Raw genomic sequence first — 21,841 nt, forward strand, 5'->3', positions numbered from 1 at the left:
TTGGATTTTAAAATTTTTTTCAGCATGAGATGAAGCTACTTCACTGAAAGGTAGATTTTTTTCTAAACCTTTTTACAAATTTTTATAAGGGAGTTGCCAATAATTGTGGAGGGAGCTGTATATGTTCTGCTGATTTATTGTTTTGACTTTTTTCTTGTAGCTGGTGTCTGTTCTGTATTGTATCTCACCGTAAAGAGTTTTGTTAAACACTTTAAACTGCACTTGTTAATTATTGCGTGACCTATAAATCTGAGTTTAATTCAATCTTTAAGATTTCTAAGAAACTGCATCTGATTACTTTGGGGAGATTTCAGATGCAAGTCTTCATTTAGAAATTGAATAGAAGTTTAACATATGAGAATTATAGTATTGATCAAGTTGACCTGAATCTCACTGTAACGTGTTGCTCTTTGTTAAGTTATTTAATGTTCTTTAGAAGGAAATTCACTACATTTTTGGATGTGCTTTTGAGGTTGAATGCAGGAGCAAAACATGAGCGATACAGGAAGTGCAATGAAGCAATCTGTACCTTAACTATTTTCTCAGAGCTTGAGCAAAAATAGCCTCCACCCAGTTGAGTTATTAGTCAGGTCTGACACTACTCATAATAAAGTAATAATATTTACAGCAGATTGATTGTTTTTATGCCGTTATAGTAACAGGTGCTGCTGCTTGCACTCTGCATTATTTTAGTTTTTGAAGGTTTTGAGTATGGTTCCTGGGATAACAATTATTGTAGGCTTTGAGCCGTATGGCCATGCTGCCCCCCTGTGGCAGTTGCTCCAGTTACTGATCATTATCTTACCAGTACATCTAGCCATTTGCATTTTAGAGTCACATGATTTAGAATACAGTGATCCCCCGCCTATCATGGAAGTTATGTTCCAGACCCATCAGCAATAGGTGAAAATCCATGATATAGAAAGACCATAAAAATAAATACCTTAAAATACCCCTCCCAAATGCTTTAAACACATGTAAACTTATTAAAACACACTTTGTAAACACACATACGATATGTGGATGTCAGGCTAAGGATATGAGTAACATAATAATAATAATATGTAATTTATATGTATATACAGTATATACACACATCACAGAGAACTGTGATGCGTCCGGGAAAAATCTGCGTTATAGCTGAACCGCGATATAGTGGGTGATCACTGAACTAATATGTAAAATAATAACAATAGCAACATCAACGACAATAATAATAATAATGGTTTATTTATATAGCGCCTTTCTCACACTGAAGGATGCTTAACAATGCAAACAGAAATACAATAAAGAAATGCACATACAGCAACCCAACAACAACAACAACAATGTTATGAACTGGAAGAATCATTAAAATATTACTGAAATAAATGAGTTTTCAATTGATGCTTGAAATGTTAACAGACTACCTCTCACAGACTATGAGGTATTCCAGAGTGTAGCTGCTGTCACATAGAACTGTCACGCCCTACCACCCATAGAGTATAATCTGGATTTAGGTATAATGAGAAGGTTGGAGCCTGATGATCTTAATGTGTGAGCTGGCATGTAGGGAAGAAGGTCCAACAGGGGCAAGTCCAAAAGTTCTGCAAAGAGTGCTTCTGTAAACATTAGATGCTATGCTGAAGTAACTAACTTCAAAATGAAAACTTTCAACATGTTTTTCTGTATTTATTTGTTTATGTATTATATGAATGTAATCTGTCTCATACATTATTTGTGTGCTATGTTGTATTACTGGTGCGATGTTTGGCAGTTTGAAATAGAACTGTCCTGTACAAGATAAAATGAGGGAGTAATTGTAAAATGTTCAAATACATATGGCATATGTAAGGGTTAATGCACTCTAAGCTGTACATTACGCATAAAGCTAAGTATGATATACCTCTCAAGACATCAGCCAGGAAGTTAAAACTCAGTTGCAAGTGGGTTTGTCAAATAGATAAACGTCAAAAGTTGTTGCAAAATGGTTTAAGCACAACAAAGTCAAGGTATTGGAGTGGTTATCACAAAACCCTGCCCTTAATCCAACAGCAAATCAGTAGACAGACTTGCAGAAGCATTGTGTGAGCAAGGAGGCCTACAAACCTGTCAGGAATGGGCCTATATTCCACCAACTTATTGTAAGATGCTTGTGGAAGACTACCCAAAACGTTTTACCCAAGTCATGCAATTTAAAGGTAACAATTCAAATACTGAAAAAAGTGTATATGCAAACTAAGTTAAGTCTCTGTGCCTGTGATTGGAAGGTCGTTGGTTTAAGCAGAATAGTCACATGTTCATGGACCCTTGAACAAAACCCTTAACCCCCAGCTCCATGGGCACTGCTGCAGCTGACTGCCCTTTGCTGCTAAGCTTGTCCCCTCCTACATGTGTGTCATGGAGAACAAGGTGGGGTAGGTGGAAAGGGAATTTCCTCACAGGGATCAATAAAGTGTCATTCTTCATATAAAAATTGTTCAGCCACTACACAAAACTGCAAATTTCCTGTACTGTTATTATCTTTTCTTGACATTGTGTACTTAAATGTGTTAACCGTGTGTGTGTGTGTGTGTTTGTTTGTTTGTTTGTGTGTATACACAGTTTATTTTTCTGAAAAGGAGAGCAACAAATATTTAATTTAACCATTCAAAATGTGAGTTCAGCCATCAGTTAAAACATAGTTACTTGTTGCTTGTATATTAAAAAAACAACTAATATATTAGTTGTTTTGTGGGGAAAAGAATTGGTATACTCTAAGTGAAAGCCAAAAGTTAAAAACACTTTGATTTCTAAATACTGTTCTTGTTGATTTTTGTTCTCTTTTTGTCATCTGCCCCTTATATTGTGTGATCGCCCTGTATTGAAAAATATAATGTTAAAGCACAATTTGGTATTATGCCATCCTGTAACTCAACAGTTTGTACACACAACCAATCACAGTAGGGGATTCAAATCTCAGCATACACAACACACACACACAAAATAGTAGTTGTTTTTTTTGGGTTACTGCGTGGGCCCCACAGTTGGAATACCTTTAGTATATAGGTTGAATATTGGTGTCTTCCTGTTGGCTGTGAGACATGGACACTATGCTGAACAGAACAGGACCTGGATACTGGACAGTACATTGAGCTACAAAAGACCCTGATGCCTGTTTATAACTTTGATAAAGTTAGAAAGAAGATGGAGGTGCTTTAAACTGCATTGCAGTATGGTCTGTGTTGAAATTCTGAAGAGAACATTTTTTGTTTTAACTAAAATACAATTTCATGGTATCAAAAGTCTCATAATTTCAATCACGCATTGTGAGGTTTTAGCACCTTTCTCTTCCAAGCATTATTATCTGTACCATTCTCCCTATGATTTCCATGTTACATTGCTACTTAACCTGCCTCTGTTTGTCCTTGCACAGGCTGACCAATGAGGACCGAAAGCTGCTGTGGGAAAAGCGTTACTTCTGCCATGCAGAGAGCAGCGGGCTGCCTCTGGTGTTGGCCAGTGCTCCTAACTGGGAATGGGCCAGTCTGCCAGATATCTATGCCCTGCTCCATCAGTGGGCTTGTATGAACCACTTGGACTCACTGGGCCTGCTGCATGCCATGTAAGAGCCCCTTTATGATCTTGCTCCTCTGTAAACAGTGTACGCACAAAGGGTGACAGTTTTGATGAATTTCTCCATATGATAGTATGTGCTTTTAGGAAAGTACACACCATAGAACTCCCAGGTGAAACCTTTATCAGCATAGTAGTGTTTTTGGCAATGTGCAAAGATCTGTTGTCATTGATAAGAAGCTACAGCCATGCCAATGTGTGCTTACATTTACAAGTGCCCTTCCTATGCTGCATATGCCAGATTCCCAGATCAAGAGTTGAGGCACACAGCTGTCCAATGGATGGACTCAATCTCGGATTCTGAGTTGCTGGATTTCCTTCCTCAGCTGGTGCAGGTCTAAATGGGTCTCGCTTTGGGTCTTCTTCTACTACATGCTCTGGTTGCATAGCCTGATTTTTTGCATTTTGTTTTACCTCTCAGGCCCTGAAATATGAATGCTACCTGGACAGTCCTTTGGTGCGCTTCTTGCTACGGAGAGCAATAGGGGACATTCGCATTGCACACTACCTCTTCTGGTGCGTTTCATGTGTAAATGAAATAACTTAGATATTTTGAAGTTAGTTTTAATTTTTACATGGTACTCAGATTTTTTTCTGTTTATGTATGACATTTCCCCCCTTCTTAGGCTGTTAAAAGATGCTCTGCAGGATTCACAATTTAGCATGCGCTACCAGTACCTTTTGGCAGCACTATTGTGCTGCACAGGCCGAGGACTACGGGAAGAGCTGGATCGCCAGGGCTGGCTGGTCAGCATCCTGGCTAAAGTGGCCCAGAACGTGAGGGACACCTCCCCCTCCACCAGACAGGTCAGGCTCCTCTGTGAAGTTGTCTTTACTGTCATCCTGGAAAGGAGTATCCTCAGTCCTGAGCACATATTGGCTGTTTTGATGAAAAATGTTTGTACAAGACATTTAAAAGTATCTTCATCTATTCTGTGTCCTTATACAGCTTTCCCTTGCTATCTGAAAGTAGAAATAGAAAGACCATAGAAAAGAAATAGAAAACCATTCCTAAGCTGAAATGGTGTTCCGAGACCCAAAAAATAACTTACCAAACCAAATCACTAACATGCAACAGGAATGATAGCATAAATACAGTTTGCATAAAGCAGAATTAATGTACATGTATGTAGGGTGCAGTTTTACTCACCCGAGTCAATACAGTCATGTGTCGCTTAATGACAGGGATACATTCTGCACATTAAGTAGTAACACAATTATCATTATTGTGTATTATGTACTGTTTATAATTGTATGTGCTATACTTTTATACGATTGGCAGTGCAATAGGTTTAAGTACACCAGCATCACCACAAACACGTAATGCATGGTGCTGTGACATTATGATGGCTTTGACGTTGGTAAGAAATTAAGCAATAGGAATTTTTTATCTTATGTGAGCACTGCCTATCATGCGGTCCTTTGTTGACCGAAACGTCATTATGCACGACATGATTGTATATATATAATTGGCTCGCTGACTAACAAGCGCTAATTGCCATTTTCACTTTTCTCCTTTTTTTTCTTATAAAAGCAGCTTTCTTTCAGTTAGTGAAAGCAGGAATATAATATAATATAATATAATATAGGTCTTTTGTAAAAGCGAATAGCTTAAATTGAACATCCGTAAAGTGGGGATATGCGGCTGTCTAACATATGAACATCAGCTGTAAGGTTTTGTAGTTTTACAGCACTAAGTTCTGGGGTATCACATGCATAGTGGTGCAGTGGTTAGCACTGTTTCCTCACACCTCTGAGACCCGGGTTCGAGTCTCTGCCTGGGTTACATGTGTGCGGAGTTTGCATGTTCTCCCCATGTTGTCATGGGGTTTCCTCCGGGTACTCCGGTTCCCCCCACAGTCCAAAAACATGCTGAGGCTAATTGGAGTTGCTAAATTGCCCATTGGAGTGCATGTGTGAGTGAATGGTGTGTGTGTGCACCCTGTGACGGTCTGGCCTCCCATCTTGGGTTGTTCCCATAGCTTCCGGGATAGGCTCTGGACCCCCCGCAACCCAGAAGGATAAGCATTTGGAAAATGGATGAATAGATAAAGCAGTTCAATGAAAAAAAGACTACTGTTGTGTTCAGCATGCTATGTTCCCATGTACTGGGCACCTTGCCTTCCCAGAGTTATGTGATCAGTGTCATGTAGGGCTGGGCACCAAAATCATAACGATTATTAATATCATTATGACAAATTATGACAGTGTCATATGATTTAAGACCTAACATGTCATCTGCAAAACAATTTGCATCACAACAAAATTATATCACTTTCTTTGTAACAGCTTGCCAGGACTGGCAGTAGATCACAAGTGCAGGCACATTCGTAAAAAACACAAATGGGGGATTTATTGAACATATGAGATTGTAACAGGGCAGGCAAGCAGACAAAACACAACACAGTCAAAACAACAGAGCAACTCACCGTGAGAGCAGGTCAGTCCAAAGCAATCTGTCCAACAAGAGTAATCTAGTAAAATCCAAAATGAAAGTCCACAATAAAATTCAGTTCACTATGCAGTAATAATCCACAGAAAATTCAGAATCACTATGAAGAATGCAAGCGAAGGCATTTTGTCAGTGCTGACTAAAATAACCTGTTCTGCCTCAAATTTGTGAAATCTTAAATGCTGTTTGGCAAATGTTTGCCAAGTTCCAACATTAAAGAATAGTTTAAAACCACAATTAACCATATGGTTTCTTCAACCTTCACTCAGGAGCAAAAGTCATTATTTAAACTGTAAAGAAATAGATTTGTCGTGATGATCAGCAATATTGACCGTTAAGAAAATGTTTATCATGATAACATTTTTGGCCATATCGCCCAGCCCTAATATCATGTATCATGTTGTGTGCCATTAGTGAATATCATACTTGTGGTAATGCTCTTTTCCTGCTGGCCCTTGTTGGGTGTGTGTTACAGGCTACTTTGCGAGAACAACTGGAAGAAGTCCACCACTTCTTCTGTGTCAGTGGCAGCTGTCGACTCCCACTGAACCCTGGCCTAATGGTGAAGGGCATCAACATCCAGGTAAACCTTTGCAGTGTCCATATATCAGGGTTTACGTATGTGTCACATTACACAACACATACATCCTCAAGTAAGCCAAAGAAAAGTGCCATTAAAATGATCTTTTTTACAAGAATCTTATTGATGTTTATTTCAGACTGTGTAGCATCTGCACCTGATTGTGTGTTATCATGAATAACAGCCACAAAAGTTATTTGGATGGCAACAGTACAATGCTTATTTACATAATTAAGATCAGCAAAAAGTAGATATTAATTTTTTGTAATATTAATGTCACCGAATATTATAGTCTTTTTAAGAAATGTGGCCCATTCAGACAACTTTGCTTCTTCAGCCACTCCCCTCTTTACTCTTACAGGGCTGTTCCTACTTCAACTCAAATGCCGTCCCCCTCAAACTCTCCTTCCAGAACCTGGACCCTCTTGGAGACAACATCAATATCATATTCAAGGTATTTTTACAGTTTTCTGAAGGTCTTTTTATGACTGCTTTGTGAAAAGATATTAGTTTTTTTAATTTCCTTCTGATCTTGGAAATTTGTGATTTTAGTCTGGGGATGACCTGAGACAGGACATGCTCACCCTTCAGATCATCCGTATCATGAATAAGATCTGGATTCAGGAGGGCCTGGACATGAGGATGGTCAACTTTCGCTGCTTCTCTACAGGACGTGGACGAGGTCAGTCTTTCTGAGGGACTTTCTCCAGACTTCTGGAGAAATGTTAGGCTAGGGACTAATGGGACGTTTGCTTGTGTTATCCTGGAACTGTGTGACAAATAATCTGTACTCTCTTTGCTGCCTCAAGGAATGGTGGAGATGATTCCCAACGCAGAAACCCTGCGTAAGATTCAGGTTGAGCATGGTGTCACCGGGTCCTTCAAGGATCGGCCACTAGCAGACTGGCTGCTGAAGCATAATCCCTCTGAGGATGAGTATGAAAAGGTAATAACCAGTGGGTATCTTCTTCCTGGGCTACATATCTGCATTGTCTTCTTCACTAGAAACTCCAAAGGGCTGCTTAATTGGCTTTGGACAAGTATTATAGTCTTAAGTTACAATATTCTATTTGGCTTAGACACATTTCAGACACTGTGTCTTTTGCCATGTAAATCAGTGTCTGATGACATCTCACCTGGAATGGAGGTTGTTGGTGCATGTAGGTGGTACTACTTTTCCCTTCCCTGAATTTCTCAGGCTGTGGAGAACTTCATCTACTCCTGTGCGGGATGCTGCGTGGCCACCTATGTCCTGGGTATCTGTGATCGACACAATGACAACATTATGCTCAAGTCCAGTGGCCATATGTTCCACATAGACTTTGGCAAGTTCCTTGGCCATGCACAGATGTTTGGCAATATTAAACGGTGAGAAAATTCGAGTGAATGCTGAGTGATGGTGGCTGATGGATCACCACTTTTAAACAAGAGCAATATGGTGCAAATATCTTTGGCAAATATGTTTAAAGATAGATTTATCTAGATGTACAGTATATGTACTCAGGAAAAAAAGAGTCTAACCTTAGAATACATGTAAATGGACAATAACAAATTAAAAAACAATTTCTTCTGTTCTTCAAAATGTTGCTGATATATTGTTGTATAGCCAGAAGAACACCACGTCAAGCCTCCCCAAACCTTCAAACCTTTCGCCAATAGTTCATTTAATTAACTTAATTATATTGTCATATAATTAGTTATATTAATTGATGATAATTTGATAAGGTATTGATTATCCAAATATGATATGCTAGTGGTCAAGCCAAAAAAATAGGTATATTGGATGGTTACTGCAAGTAATGGGGTGACTTTGAAAGCCTTTGAAATTGCTAAGCTAACACACTATGACAGATGTAATAGTTTTACATTAACACGAAGATGATATAAATATAATCTTTTGACTAAGACTTCTGCACAGCACTGTATGTAGTAATAATAATATCTGCAGTGTCTTAAAATTTGGGAGAAGATAGCTGCTACCTCTTGGTAACTTTTTTTATTCTCTAACAGGTAGAAATGTTTTTTTGATTTACTCTACAGAACAATGTTTATGTTCATTTTTAAGATTTTAAGCTCAGAAATGGACTTTGGTTATTGCAGGGATCGGGCTCCATTTGTTTTCACATCTGACATGGCTTATGTCATCAATGGGGGTGACAAACCATCTAGTCGCTTTCATGACTTTGTGGACCTTTGCTGTGAGGCCTACAACCTCATCCGCAAACACACGCACCTGTTCTTGAACCTGCTTGGACTGGTATGATCTTTCCCTCTTTCCCAAGTCACAAAGTCACTTGGCTAAATTATTCCTGCATTACATATGGCCAAAAATATGCAGACACAAGATTGTCAACATCTTCTGAAACCAAGGTTATTAATATGAAGTTTGTCCGTCCTTTGTAAGTAGAATAGCCTCTACCCTTCTGGGAAGGCTTTCCATTAGATGTTGAAGTTTGCTGTCATTCAGTTTGAGTATTGATGTTGCTTGGCTACCACTTCACAGCTGAACACATTTACACTTCACAGCTGACATTTACAGTCTCTACATAGACTCTAGTCACTTCACACTGACCAGTGCAGAAATTTGCTAGACTAACTTGATGGAAAGATGGCATTCAATGTTGGTAACAAGTTCAATATTAGTAACTATTCTTCTGTAACCACCCATTTTGCTGGAGATTGCATGGCTGTGTGTTTAATTATAGGTCTATGTCAACAATGGGCGTTTTAGTCTGTTGACATTTTGGATATTTGTTTATGACTCAACATAAGAAATTCTTGACCGAGTGACTGATTAGTCTCTGTCTCAATGCTTTTTCTCTTATTGATATGACAGACATTTTGCCCAGTGGCCTTACTTATGTACTTGGCCAGCAAAATATTAATCACATTTGGTGTATATTATTACAGTTCCTGTGCACAAGTGTCAAGTAGATCAAAGTAAAACCATGCAGGCATTCTATATTTACATTCATGACATTATGACTTATAGCAAGAGTCTTAATGTGCAGATGCTGTCCTGCGGCATTCCAGAGCTGTCTGATCTGCAGGATCTGAAGTATGTCTATGATGCCCTGCGACCTCACGAGTCCGAGTCTGATGCCACCATGTACTTCACCAGGTAGACAAAGAGCTCTTAAACATTGCTGGATTCTTGTCCTCTGTTGTATCACTTTGGTCACCATTACCTGTAGCTGTGATTCTATGTTTTCCTTGTAAATAATAATAATATATGTGGTGTATTAAAAACAAAAGCATTAGGCTGTACAGTAGGGGGATTCCTTTTCATTATTATACCTATGGAAGTTATGAAAGCAATCACTCAATAAAATATATATATATATATGGTGTGTGAGTATGCCCTGCGATGGGCTGGCCCCCCATCCTGGGTTGTTCCCTGCCTCGTGCCCATTGCTTTCGGGATAGGCTCCGGACCCCCCGCGACCCAGTAGGATTAGCGGTTTGGAAAATGTATGGATGGATGGATGGATTTTGTCAGCTTTATAACCTTATTCAGTATACCTGTGCCCCATCTGGAGTTTCAGAAAAGGTGCAATAATTGCAGTCCTAAACTTTTAAAGAATTCCCACCCCTGGATTTTCTCACAGGCTAATTGAATCGAGTCTAGGCAGTGTAGCCACCAAGCTGAACTTCTTCATCCACAACCTGGCGCAGATGAAGTTTGCTTCTTCCGAAGAGCAGCCTGTGCTGTCTTTTGCCCCGCGTGTGCACACCCTGAAGAGTGATGGGCTCATCTGCAACCTTTTTGTGTGCCGGCACATCAGAACCTACAGCCCCAACAAGGGTTATGTAAGTAAAGCTTCATGCCAGTCACACTACAGGCTCAAAAACCACTTTATTCTTAAGGATAGTTTTACTCTTTTGTAGGTATGTCCAGTTTTTTTAATTTATGATAATTCGTACACTGCAATTACATTGTAGTGAGAGTCTGGTTAAAATCGGACAACTTTTATTGTTGCAACAAATCTAATGCATATACATATGGATTGTATGTATTGTTGCATTTTTGTTGTATTATATGGTAGTGGCCCCTAAAACTTTAAACTGTTATTTTGCTTGAATGAGAACATTGTTGTCATTGTAGTGATGGAAGTAATGTATGGTTCTGATATTAAGTTGCGTTCATAATGTACTGAAACTTATTTTAGTATCACGCTTGTTTTATTTTAAATCCAATACATTTATTATTGCTAATGTAATGACATATTCCATTTCAGTTGACTAATAGTTTCACAGGGAAACGATGACCTACGCATTCTCATACTCTGTTATATGAAGAAATTACTCTACTCCATTCATAGGCTTATGTTGTGAAGGTGGAACGTGATGGCCAGCATGGTGCGACACTTGTTCAGAGGAGCTTTGAGGAGTTCCATGAGCTCCATAGTAAACTACGCCTTATCTTCCCATCCTCTAAACTACCTAGGTAACCTATCACCTGTTTTCGATAGTCATCCTATAGTCAACAAAATTTTTCACAGATATTCCTGTTTGCTTACAGTCTGTTTATGTTCAGAGTTAATAGGCTGAAATGAAAATAGACAAACATATTTTTGTGTTCTTGTTGTGCTACCTCTGTCATTTTATTTGAGCTCCACAATATGTTTGCATGATTATAGGAAATTACTACTTATTTGATCAAAGCAACAGTTTTTGCTTTGTTTATTTTAAGAAATAGCTTGGGTTCGCTTTATTGTTCGCCTTCATTCTCTTACCATGGTAATGCAGCTCTCTAGCATGCTTAGAAATGAAAATATGATCTCCTGAAAACCCTTACAAATTATATGCGCAATTCACGAGTGCAAAAAAAGGACGTGGCACCCAAATTTGAAAGGGCCATAACTTCTGCATCAGAATTTTTCAATAAAACTTGGGGAATTTTCAGTGTTCTCTATATGGATCAAAATACCAAGTTTTCATCAAAATCAGGAATGATGCCCATGGAGCCCCTGGTTGATTTGGCATAGACTGGCCCTCCAGTTTTTTTCTAGTTGCACTTTGATGTAGTCTCATGGCGATCTAACACTCCCTCTCCTCCCCAAATAGTTTTCCCAGCCGTTTTGTGATTGGCCGGTCACGTGGCGAAGCCATGGCTGACAGAAGGAAAGATGAGCTGAATGGCTATGTCTGGCACCTTATCCATGCTGCCCGAGAGGTGGCCCAGGTAAATGTTTTTTTTTTTTTAACTTTGACAATGTTTGTGCTGCTTAAAACAATATTATTTTTAATTTATTGAAATGATACATAAGGCTGTTTATTTCCAGTTTATCCATGTATGCAATATATCTCATCTTCAAAAGTTAGAAATATGAGTTAATTAATCAAGTTACTTAGTTGTATAAAATTTATGGGGACGAGGCCACCTATATGGAGTAAAATTCCAAACTGAGACCATGAAGAACAGATTGAGTTAGGACCAAGACTTTGAGGGTTGAGATCAAGTTAAGATGAGACAGAGACTTTGAGAGGGCTGAGATCGAGTCAAAACAGAGGCTTTCAGGGGTTAGAGACTGTGACCAGAAAAAAATAAAGCCCATTTTTGAAACCATGGTTTTAATTAAGCAATAACATACTCAATACCGTAGTACAAATAAGTCAAAGCAAGTTTTCATTGGTTGTACTGGCTGTTTATGTGATATGTAGAACAACGTAACCAACACACACTGTAATTTCGGTCCTGTATTGTTTAAGCGTGGTGCAAAAATACTGCAGTCTTTTCCCATACGTGATATTGTGTCTGTTCAAAAAGGGACACAAAATGTAATTATTTAATACGGGAAGATCCTGTGATCCTGTGATTTGTGGTATGTCTAAGCATGGCTGCTGTTTTTTTTCCTACCAGTAGAACCTGGTACATATAAAGCAGATTTGTAATGATTAGACAAACCAATCAATTAACTCATATAAACAGCATAAAAACAGCGGTGAACATAATACCTGTATAATTTGCAAACGCTTCTGGGGAGACCTAACCACATGAAACCTAAATGGTGTTCAGACTCATTCCCATTCTCACAATATCCATTGGACTGAGCAGTTTACAGCTTGCTGTATAGCAAAGTTTGCTTGCATGTGAGAAATCACTTTTGTAATTAATGTAGCCAAATCAAATGACAACTGAGACTGACAACTACATCACAACTATATACTGATTGTTACTAGCAGTCATGATGGTGTGGCACAGGATCTGGTAGCAAATACCAGTCATACCTAGGCTTGCCACCTCAGTCCTGTAAAATTCCTGGACACCTGGTCATTGACCAAAAATAGTGTACATAATGACATGATTATAAAGATTTGTTTAGGCAAGTTTGATAAAAAAAATTATAGACCTACATGACAGTGTAATTTCCCATATTTTAAATACACTGATAATTTATTTACTCTTTACTATAATACCTTATTCTATTAGTTATGATTCCATACCTTACACCTTCAGTTTTGACATAAAAAATAGCTTTAAAATGTATTGTAACAAGTCTCCTGTACATGAATACATAAGCCACGCTAGTTAAACTTTTACTAATACAATTTCGATCAATATATATGTTTTTTTTACAACATGTCATACTGTTCCTATTCTTTGCTGTACGATGTAAAACGTTTCATTTTTTTATAGCTGGTTATTGACCTATTCTATTTCACCACCTATTTTCAATGTAGTTTTTTTTTAACTGACCTAATCTTTGAACATGGCAGCAATTTGTGCTGCAGTCATCACCAACAATGCAGTGAATGCAAAGAGGGTTACATGTCATGAAATTGCTTGATTGGCTAAAGATACAGTACATTCTCTGAACGTATTTTGTTCCCTAAAAAGACACAGTATAGTACATATCGTTCTCTTAATCAGCTATAGCTCAGACTGAATTTGAGAGCGTTATAAACATACATGTATGAAAGGCTCCGATTCGACGACATTTGGCGTCCAGGAATGAAATTCGTTGTTTCCAGGATAGATGACCAAAGTATATTTTTATAGCATGCTAATTATATAATAATTGAAAGTTCAACAAAAACAGGCAGAGACTGTAAACTCAAAGATACTTAATGTATCCATCAATCTTCTCATTCTCATGTCTCTCATGAACTGGGTCAAGGAGGCCTAGAGCTTGTCCAAAGCAGCAGAAGACATAATGTAGAGGTGTTCCCTGGCTGGAATCCCACTATATTCACGGGCAAACACCCAGTCACATACTATGGGTAGTTCAGAAACCCAAATTCAAGCTGAAATTCTTACTTTTGTACTGTATGAGGAATCCCATGTAAACTCAGAGAGAACATGCAAACTGCACACACAGGCACACGGAGTCTGAGCCAGAAATGAAAGCACCAGCACTGCAGGTGTGAAGGTGCAGTGCTACTCATCAAGCCACCATGGCACACAGAATTTTTTCTGTAATTATCCATTCCCTTATGAAATAATATACAGTGGCATATAATGGGCAGTTTTAGATAAATGCATGTGGTACACAAATTAAAGATTGTTAACATGTTACACTAACTTTCAGGAATTCTTCAAGAACAGGTATGTATACAGATCTGTGACTGACTACTTTTCTTAATGGTTAATGTTTCAGTGTGATTTGATCTACACCTTCTTCCACCCACTTCCAAGAGATGAAAGACCAGGGACTGTTTGCAACACACTACAGAACAAACCTTCAGGTAGAAGTGCTTACATGCACATCTTGGTAATTTGTCTTCATGCAGATTTTCTTCCTAGTTGTATTGCAGACATAAGTAACTGAAACATTTTCATTGCTTGTCTAAAGCCGTCATGATTACTCGATTTATACTCGATTTCTTAACTTCAAAAAAACATTGACTAAAGTTTGCCTTCTCGTTTACTGTGAAATATGTCTGAAGGAAGATGGATCATAGCAGATGAGAGTCCAAATAAAGAGCGAAAGCTTCAGTTGTGTGGAAGCACTTCACATTAAAAGTGAAAATGCAGTTATCTGTCAGTTTTGCAGAGCGAAAACTACATATCACAGCGGAACAACTGCACAATACATCTTAAAAGAAGACATCTAGGTTTCACTGATACATGCGAGTTAGCTTCTCAAAGTAGCTAAGTCAGTCTTTGTCATCATTTAGACTTAATTTATTTTGCTTAATTTATTTCCTGCAATTCCTGTATCTCAAAATAATCACCGCTAAAACAAAGGTTTACCCCATTGCTTAGCCACATATTTTTTGTAATCGCATTTTGAGTAGGGCTTAACGATATTGGAAAAAATTCACACTGTAATATTTCATGTTTTTGCAATATTTAGGAGTTGGTTATTCCTTTGTGCCAAGTGTTTTGTATCGTATTATAATATAATATAATATACAGCAGGGGAAATAAGCATCAATATTTTTCTCAGTAAATATATTTCTAATGGGGATATTGAGTGAATTCTTTGCTTTTACCCATCATGAGATGCTTCTTGGTAATGAGAAACCTTTTATAGGCTATCAATTAGGACTAAACCAGCTAATATTCATTTGCACTGATAGGAGGCAGGATTGCTTTCTAAATATTTAGATTTCAGCAGGTTTCTTGGCCTTTCCATGCCTTTTTGCATCTCCTTTTCTTCATGTGTTCAATACATATTCCCGGGACTAATTTGTTTTGATTTTTTTGTATGTGTAGATTCTCTTGGGTTGTTATAACATCTGACGTAAATTTCATCTCTATAACCCCATTATGAATATATTTACTGAGAAATATGTTGACTCGTTCAATACTTATTTTCCCTGCTCTAATATATATAAACAACTATAGCCTGCAGTTCACGAACACAATCTGTTCCAGGAATGTGGTTGTGAACCAATTTGTACGCGAACCAAGGCAATTTTTCCAATAAGAAAGCATTGAAATTCAATTCATTTGTTCACAAGCCTACCAAATAATATTTTTTGCCAATTAATTTTCTGGTTTATATAGTAAAAACTTTAAAGAAAAACAATAATATAGTGTGGCGACAGGCAGACCGAGGCATCGCTGGAGCAGAGAGAGACATGGAAACTTGCTGGAGAAATCAAATTCGTTATTAACAGTCTTTTACCCTTGTATTGTTGTTGTTGTTAATGTTAATGGTTGCATTTCCCTATTGTCGCACGTGTGTTTCCTCACGTGTATTTAGAGTGTGTAAATCTGTCACAGTGTGTGCATCTTGCAGTTCGCTGTCTGACAACCTTGTGTTTCCCATCTGTGTATTTGGGTTCGGTGCTCGTTGGTTGCCTGTCGTGGTCCTTCTATTTACAAATGCACATGGGCCATGCTGGGACATGCGCCCTGCCGGTGCTACACTAGTATAAAAAAAGGAACCTGGTCGAGGAATCTGTTTGTCGACCAAATTTTGTACATGAACCAATACATTTTTTTTCACAAAATTTTTGGTCACGAACCAAAATGTTCGTAGACCACAGCATCCGTGAACCACAGGCACCACTGTACTTAGTTAATAGTCAAAGTAATTGGTAGATTCCTTGATTTTTAATATTAACTTATGCACTGCATAACAAAGTTTTGGTTACCAATGGACTGCATATTCTAAGGTGGTCCCATAAGACCTATACTGTAATAGAGCTGAAAAAATCCTTCAAAGTGCAACACATTACTAACATGTTTGTGGTCATGCTGGTGTAAACAAACCTTCTGCACTGCCAGTCATATAAAAGTCGCCTGTAGCACATAAAATTATGTACAGTACACAATTCTTGATAATGATATGTTACAGGTTTATGTATTTACTAAACAGTACTTTTATCATTATTGTAGAGTATACTCTTTCTACTAATTAAAAAAGACTGTAGCCTAGGTGTATAGTAGGTTATACCATCTAGGTTTGTATAAGTACAATCTATGAAGTAGAGTGTACTTACACACTATTACGTCAGGCAACAAAATCACCTAACGACACATTTCTCCGAATGTATCCCAGTCATTAAATGATGCTGTACTGTAATCGATAGTGACAGTACTTGTGTCAGCTTCCTGAAATATTAGGTTTCATGGAAACACTGCAAAATAGCACAACTCAAATTCAAGGGGTCAATTATTGTTTGGAAATATAGAGAGATGGAGGCAAAACCCAGTGCTTATTGTCTGCTAAAGTACAGTAGTTCCACTGAAGGACTTGTTTAGTGCCATCTTATGTGATATTACTGAAGCCTGATACCCTCAGCCAGTAGGAGACTGCAAAAACTTACTGCCTCTCTATACACAATTGCATACCATTTACCAGTCATCACACAGAATGTGTACCCTTCAACAAGGACCTGGAGGTTCTGTGCAAGGTCATTAACATTAACGAAAACTAGCAGTGAAACAATTTTTGTGAAGTGGAAAAAAGAAAGTTTACAAACTAAAGAAAACTGAACTGAAATGTCCATTATAACATGTGATCAGGTCATTTTCAAACAAGAAAACCAGAACTATTTAGATTCCTGTATATTTTAAAGCAAGTGAGTCATTGATTTTGCTGCTCTTGCCATTCCTCCTCGCAGAGGTGTCATGGGCTCCCATTGCTGGCAAAATCGTGGGAGAGGTGAAGCTTTCTATCTCCTACAAGAGCAACAAGCTTTTCATCATGGTCATGCACATCCGAGGGCTGGTAAGTTTTTACATGCTACTTTAAGTCTTTTATTGAAAGAGGATAGGTTTGGATGCCTTACATGCTGGTGTGATTATAGGAGGGTAGGGGCCCTGGGTCAAAGTCATTGTTGGGGCCCTACCTACAGCAAAAAAGGGTGCTGTAACAATTCACAGTCAAGTAGTGTTTGCATTGTGGTCTTGTCTATGAGTGTTTTCTCTTATGTTCTTTATTGGTACCACTTATACCAAAACAAGTTGTACTTGGGCTGTACATAAATAAAGTTAAGTCTGATTCTGTTGTCCCTACAATCCGCTGCGTATGGATTACCACACTTTATATTTCCCCTACGGTCACACAGCAGCCCTTGCAGGATGGAACAGATCCTGACCCTTATGTAAAGCTGTACCTCCTACCAGACCCCCAGAAAACCAGCAAGAGAAAAACCAAAGCTGCCAAACGCACATGCAATCCTACCTACAATGAGATGGTGAGATTTTATTTTTCTAGAATAAAGTGGAATCTGTTATGGAAGTCTTCCACTATGACAAAAAGAAGGCTTGTGTAAGTTATTATCATGCTATTTGTTAGAACAGTGTTCATAGTTCAAGTTAATTGCTAACCTTAAGGACCAGAAATGTGATTTTGTACATGCAGGCTGCGATAAGTACTGACCCTTGCTGCCTTGTATCCCATCCCACCTCCAGCTGGTGTATGATGGCATTCCATGGGGAGACCTACAGCAGAGGGTGATTCATCTGAGAGTGCTGAGTGAGGGAGCCTTCTGGGAGAACCTTCTGCTGGGGGAAGCCTTCATATCACTGACAGCCCTTTTGCCTGGGGAGCGCTGGGTGGACTGGCACCAGCTTGGAACTGGGGGCTTGGATGGCACTCGCTGAGGAAAAGGATATAGGATGATGAGCAGTATCCTGTGTGTGCACATGTATAGAAAAAGGACAAGGATGTGAAGTCATTTTGACAGAAGTACATATGCATATGTTATGTACATGCTTTGAATGTAATGATAAGGTCTACCTGCTCTGAGTCATGTTATTCCCCCCAGTGGGGGTGCATTGAAGAATTGTGTTCATTGAAAACACTGAGATCAATATGGTTTTCACTGGATAGTATACAAGTAGGATTAAATGTGTGGCTTACAACCAACCAAGCTGTTTTGAGTCCTGGATCGAAAGAAGGAGAAATTATTTGGTGTTTGGCAGGGGTTCATGAAATGAAAATGGATCTGAGCCATGAAATTCAAGCATTCGAGAAGGCTGTGGTGTGTAAATTAAGTAATGCATCTCAGTATAACCCAAGCAATGGCTCCTTCATAGTGTCCCCTAACCATAAAAAGAATGTCAGGCATCTGCAAACTACTGTTAGTTGATTTAATGTGGCATATCTTACAAGGTTTTAAAGAGACAAAGAAAATCTTATTTCTTCTTGAATGTTTTTTAATTCTAAAAGCTCAATTTTGAGCCCTTATTATATAGATGAAATGACATACATATGTGCCACAGTCATACATTGACTGATTATGTGGTCCAGTTTGTGAATTAGGTGAATACTTTTGTACTGTGGAAGGGTAGTTTGATACCCAGCAGTCTGACTTGGTGCTATCTTGTCTTGAGGCTGTAAATACTGTACTTTACTTGGTGTAGGCTGCTTCTCCCCTGTAGTTATTTGTTTGAGTGTATCATGCAGGAAATAAGCCACTGGCGATCAGAGCTACAGATATAACTATGCTGTCAATTGGTACCCTTAACCACTTCAGTTCACTAGAATTATTCATATATCTAGATTACCAGAAAAACAGACATCCCTATATCCAGAGAAGTATTTCCAAAATGTTAAATTGCTTGTTCAGTTGCATGCTGTGGAATGTTATGACTGTTTAATTATTGTAGGATTCCTCAGGATTCCTTAATCAAGCGTTATGAATCTAATATCAGATTTAAACTCTTATCTCCAGCTTAAAAATCCTCATTATTGGTAATGCCGTCTTACTTACATTGTTGGATTTTCACAGGTTGCTATGCTGTGGTGTTCTAATTAAGCCTGAAATGCAAATTAGTCCAGCCCAGTATGGCTTTTCCTTCCAAATACATTTGGAGAATGAGTCTTGGGTTCTGTTTCCAACAAATTTTCATGTCACTCTGTAGTTCCTGGGGTCCATCATGTTCTTGCTAATCAAGCATAATCATTAACGAAGATCTGAAGTGTATTTGTACTACTTTTTATGCTCATTGCCTAATTTCTGAAAGGGGAGCTGATTATACAGTCAGTCTTAAACTGAAGGTAAAAGGGTGAAAGGAAAGAATTTTGATCAAGTACAGTTTACACAGTGTTTCTTAGGTTTTTGAGACTTACTGTATTGACAGCTGTTTTGTCTTTGGATCCATATCCCATATAATTAATGACACCTTTTAAAAAGGTGTTATGTCCATAGAATATTTTGCTATGGTGTTTTGGAGCACCTCCTTTTGTTTAATATAGTAGGATATTTATCTTTTAATTCTTAGACCATTTGTTTATTTTCTTCTGTGTGAAACTTAATAGCCATTAGAAATCATGTGTTAAGTATTCAGTGATTGTCTCTTTGTAAGTTTTACAGCAAAATTAATATTTTTAAAGGGAAATGTTTGCAGAGTGCACAAAGAAAGTTTATTTCTAAATGTGTTTTTTGGTGAACCCAGCATAAATTTAACAAGTTTAACCCACCTACCCAGTAAGCATTCAGAATTTAAGAAGGAAATAAAAACTTGTAATGCCTTCAAATTTAGTGCTATTATTACATCTTTGCTTTTTTTCTAAGAGAAATGTTTTGTGGATTGTCTTGTGGATAGTAAGTGAAGGTAAATGGAATTCAAATTCTCCATTTTCTTCACAACTGGCAGGAGTGTCTGCATTTGTGTGCTGTGTAAGGACCATATCTTTGAGCCAGTGCATGGCCACGATCAGTTTGGAGGATTGCATTCAACAGCACAATGAGAATGGGACAGAATGTAAGTTCAAAATGGACAGAACTCGACGTCTCATAAATACCGATGTCATAATTGCAGTTTATTATGAGAACTCATTAGTTTTTTTAAGACTTCATAAATGTATGTGTATAGTGTGCATTTTTAATTTGATCATTTTTGTAAAATTATTTGCACTAAATAAACTTGAACTAAAAATACACAGATTTTCTGTTTGAAACTATTTCTGTGTGAAATTGTTTTTTTGTTGTAACTTTTAGTACAATGAACATAATAATACAGTGTTGGGGGATACATTCCATCCATCCATCTTCTAACTGCTTATCCTGTTAGCAGGTACTGGAGCTTAAGTTATGCAGCACAAGGTACAAAGCAGCTGAGTGGCCTAGATGAGGTGCAATCCAATCACAAGGCACACATACACACAATCACCATACACCATGACTGGGTTTCCTGATATAGTGATTCTTAGCATCTTATGAAGACTTGAAAGGTATACCTTACTAAACTAACTTTTCCATGTGTGTTTCCAGAACAATCCCTTAAAAGGATTCTTAAGAGAGAGCTTCTTAATGCAAAGTGCTGGAACACCTGATTGGTTGACATTGATGGCGCAAGATCTGATTATTCCCTCGGTGCAGCACCTGCTTGACTGTGGCATTAGAGAATGTAGTGTATTTATTATGAAAATAACACTGCTGGAATCCTTCAAAATATTGCATTAATCAGAACTGAGGAGAACCTAAAAAATAAAATGCAAAATTAACAAACTGAAACCTGAATTAACAAATTAAAACTTGACCCATAACTATGATTTTCACCGTTTTTAATTTTTTTCTATTGAACAGTGGCATATACCAATATGTATGTAGGTCATTGATACTGGGACGGGCAATGGCACAAATGCTGAAAGAAAAGTTGTGTTACTGTCATAATATAAGAGAATGTCCAGTGTACTTCATCATTGACTACTAAGGCCTATCCAGGGTGTTTTTTTGGGGAAAATAGATTAGACTTGTATGTAAAAGAACCTGCAGTGTCAAGTCTTATTAACTTCATGAACCAAAGTTATGATATAATGTGATTTTGTCACATTACAGAGGTGTGTATGTTAAAGATAAAGATAATCTTTGTCATTGTCACTTGGACAACAAAATTGGAAATGCAACTCAATGTGAGTCATAAAAAGAGTAAAAAATATTAAAGATATACAAATTTCACTGAATATTGCACTGAGTTACAAATTCCAGGGGCATAGGAAATACGGGGACCTTCCCAAGAAATATTTGAATAAGTGACTCAGTGAATTAATGAATGAATATCTATGTTTCATCATGAATCCAAACGTTACTGAGACAAATTGGCTACGCATTCAGAGCACAAGGACAATGCCCTAACGAAGACTCTAGTTATGCATCAGACAAAATCATTTTATCATATGGATGTTATTTTTTATTTAAATTATGTTTAGTGTACCCTTAATGATACTCTTATTTGTGATTTGATTTGTGATATATATCGCACTGTGTATAATCTTATGAATGTTAAGATTAGAGTATCTCTGATATGGGAATGCAGGGTTTTGACTGGGGATCTTTCTATGAATTAACATTATGAAGGAATACAT

General features: G+C 37.8%; 1 protein-coding gene across 6 annotated transcripts in view; it reads left to right on the plus strand.

Annotated features, from left to right (window-relative positions):
• The window catches only part of pik3c2b (phosphatidylinositol-4-phosphate 3-kinase, catalytic subunit type 2 beta), a 74,633-nt gene extending 54,219 nt beyond the window's left edge, over nt 1-20,414 (plus strand). For 4 of the 6 annotated variants that reach the window (XM_049022440.1, XM_049022445.1, XM_049022442.1 and 1 more), the window contains 18 exons: nt 3,395-3,583; nt 3,836-3,929; nt 4,016-4,110; nt 4,221-4,401; nt 6,522-6,629; nt 6,988-7,080; nt 7,179-7,308; nt 7,436-7,572; nt 7,825-7,994; nt 8,727-8,883; nt 9,638-9,747; nt 10,235-10,436; nt 10,949-11,073; nt 11,694-11,811; nt 14,228-14,315; nt 17,148-17,254; nt 17,595-17,723; nt 17,941-20,414. In XM_049022440.1, coding sequence (XP_048878397.1) covers nt 3,395-3,583; nt 3,836-3,929; nt 4,016-4,110; nt 4,221-4,401; nt 6,522-6,629; nt 6,988-7,080; nt 7,179-7,308; nt 7,436-7,572; nt 7,825-7,994; nt 8,727-8,883; nt 9,638-9,747; nt 10,235-10,436; nt 10,949-11,073; nt 11,694-11,811; nt 14,228-14,315; nt 17,148-17,254; nt 17,595-17,723; nt 17,941-18,132 — 2,425 coding nt within the window. In that variant the 3' untranslated portion in view covers nt 18,133-20,414. The remainder of the gene's footprint in view (nt 1-3,394; nt 3,584-3,835; nt 3,930-4,015; nt 4,111-4,220; nt 4,402-6,521; nt 6,630-6,987; nt 7,081-7,178; nt 7,309-7,435; nt 7,573-7,824; nt 7,995-8,726; nt 8,884-9,637; nt 9,748-10,234; nt 10,437-10,948; nt 11,074-11,693; nt 11,812-14,227; nt 14,316-17,147; nt 17,255-17,594; nt 17,724-17,940) is intronic. The other 2 variants (XM_049022444.1, XM_049022441.1) reach the window with 2 other exon arrangements.
• Nucleotides 20,415-21,841: the final 1,427 nt, after the last annotated feature.

Source organism: Brienomyrus brachyistius, chromosome 8 (genome assembly GCF_023856365.1).
Source record: "Brienomyrus brachyistius isolate T26 chromosome 8, BBRACH_0.4, whole genome shotgun sequence".
Classification (NCBI taxonomy): Eukaryota; Metazoa; Chordata; class Actinopteri; order Osteoglossiformes; family Mormyridae; genus Brienomyrus; species Brienomyrus brachyistius.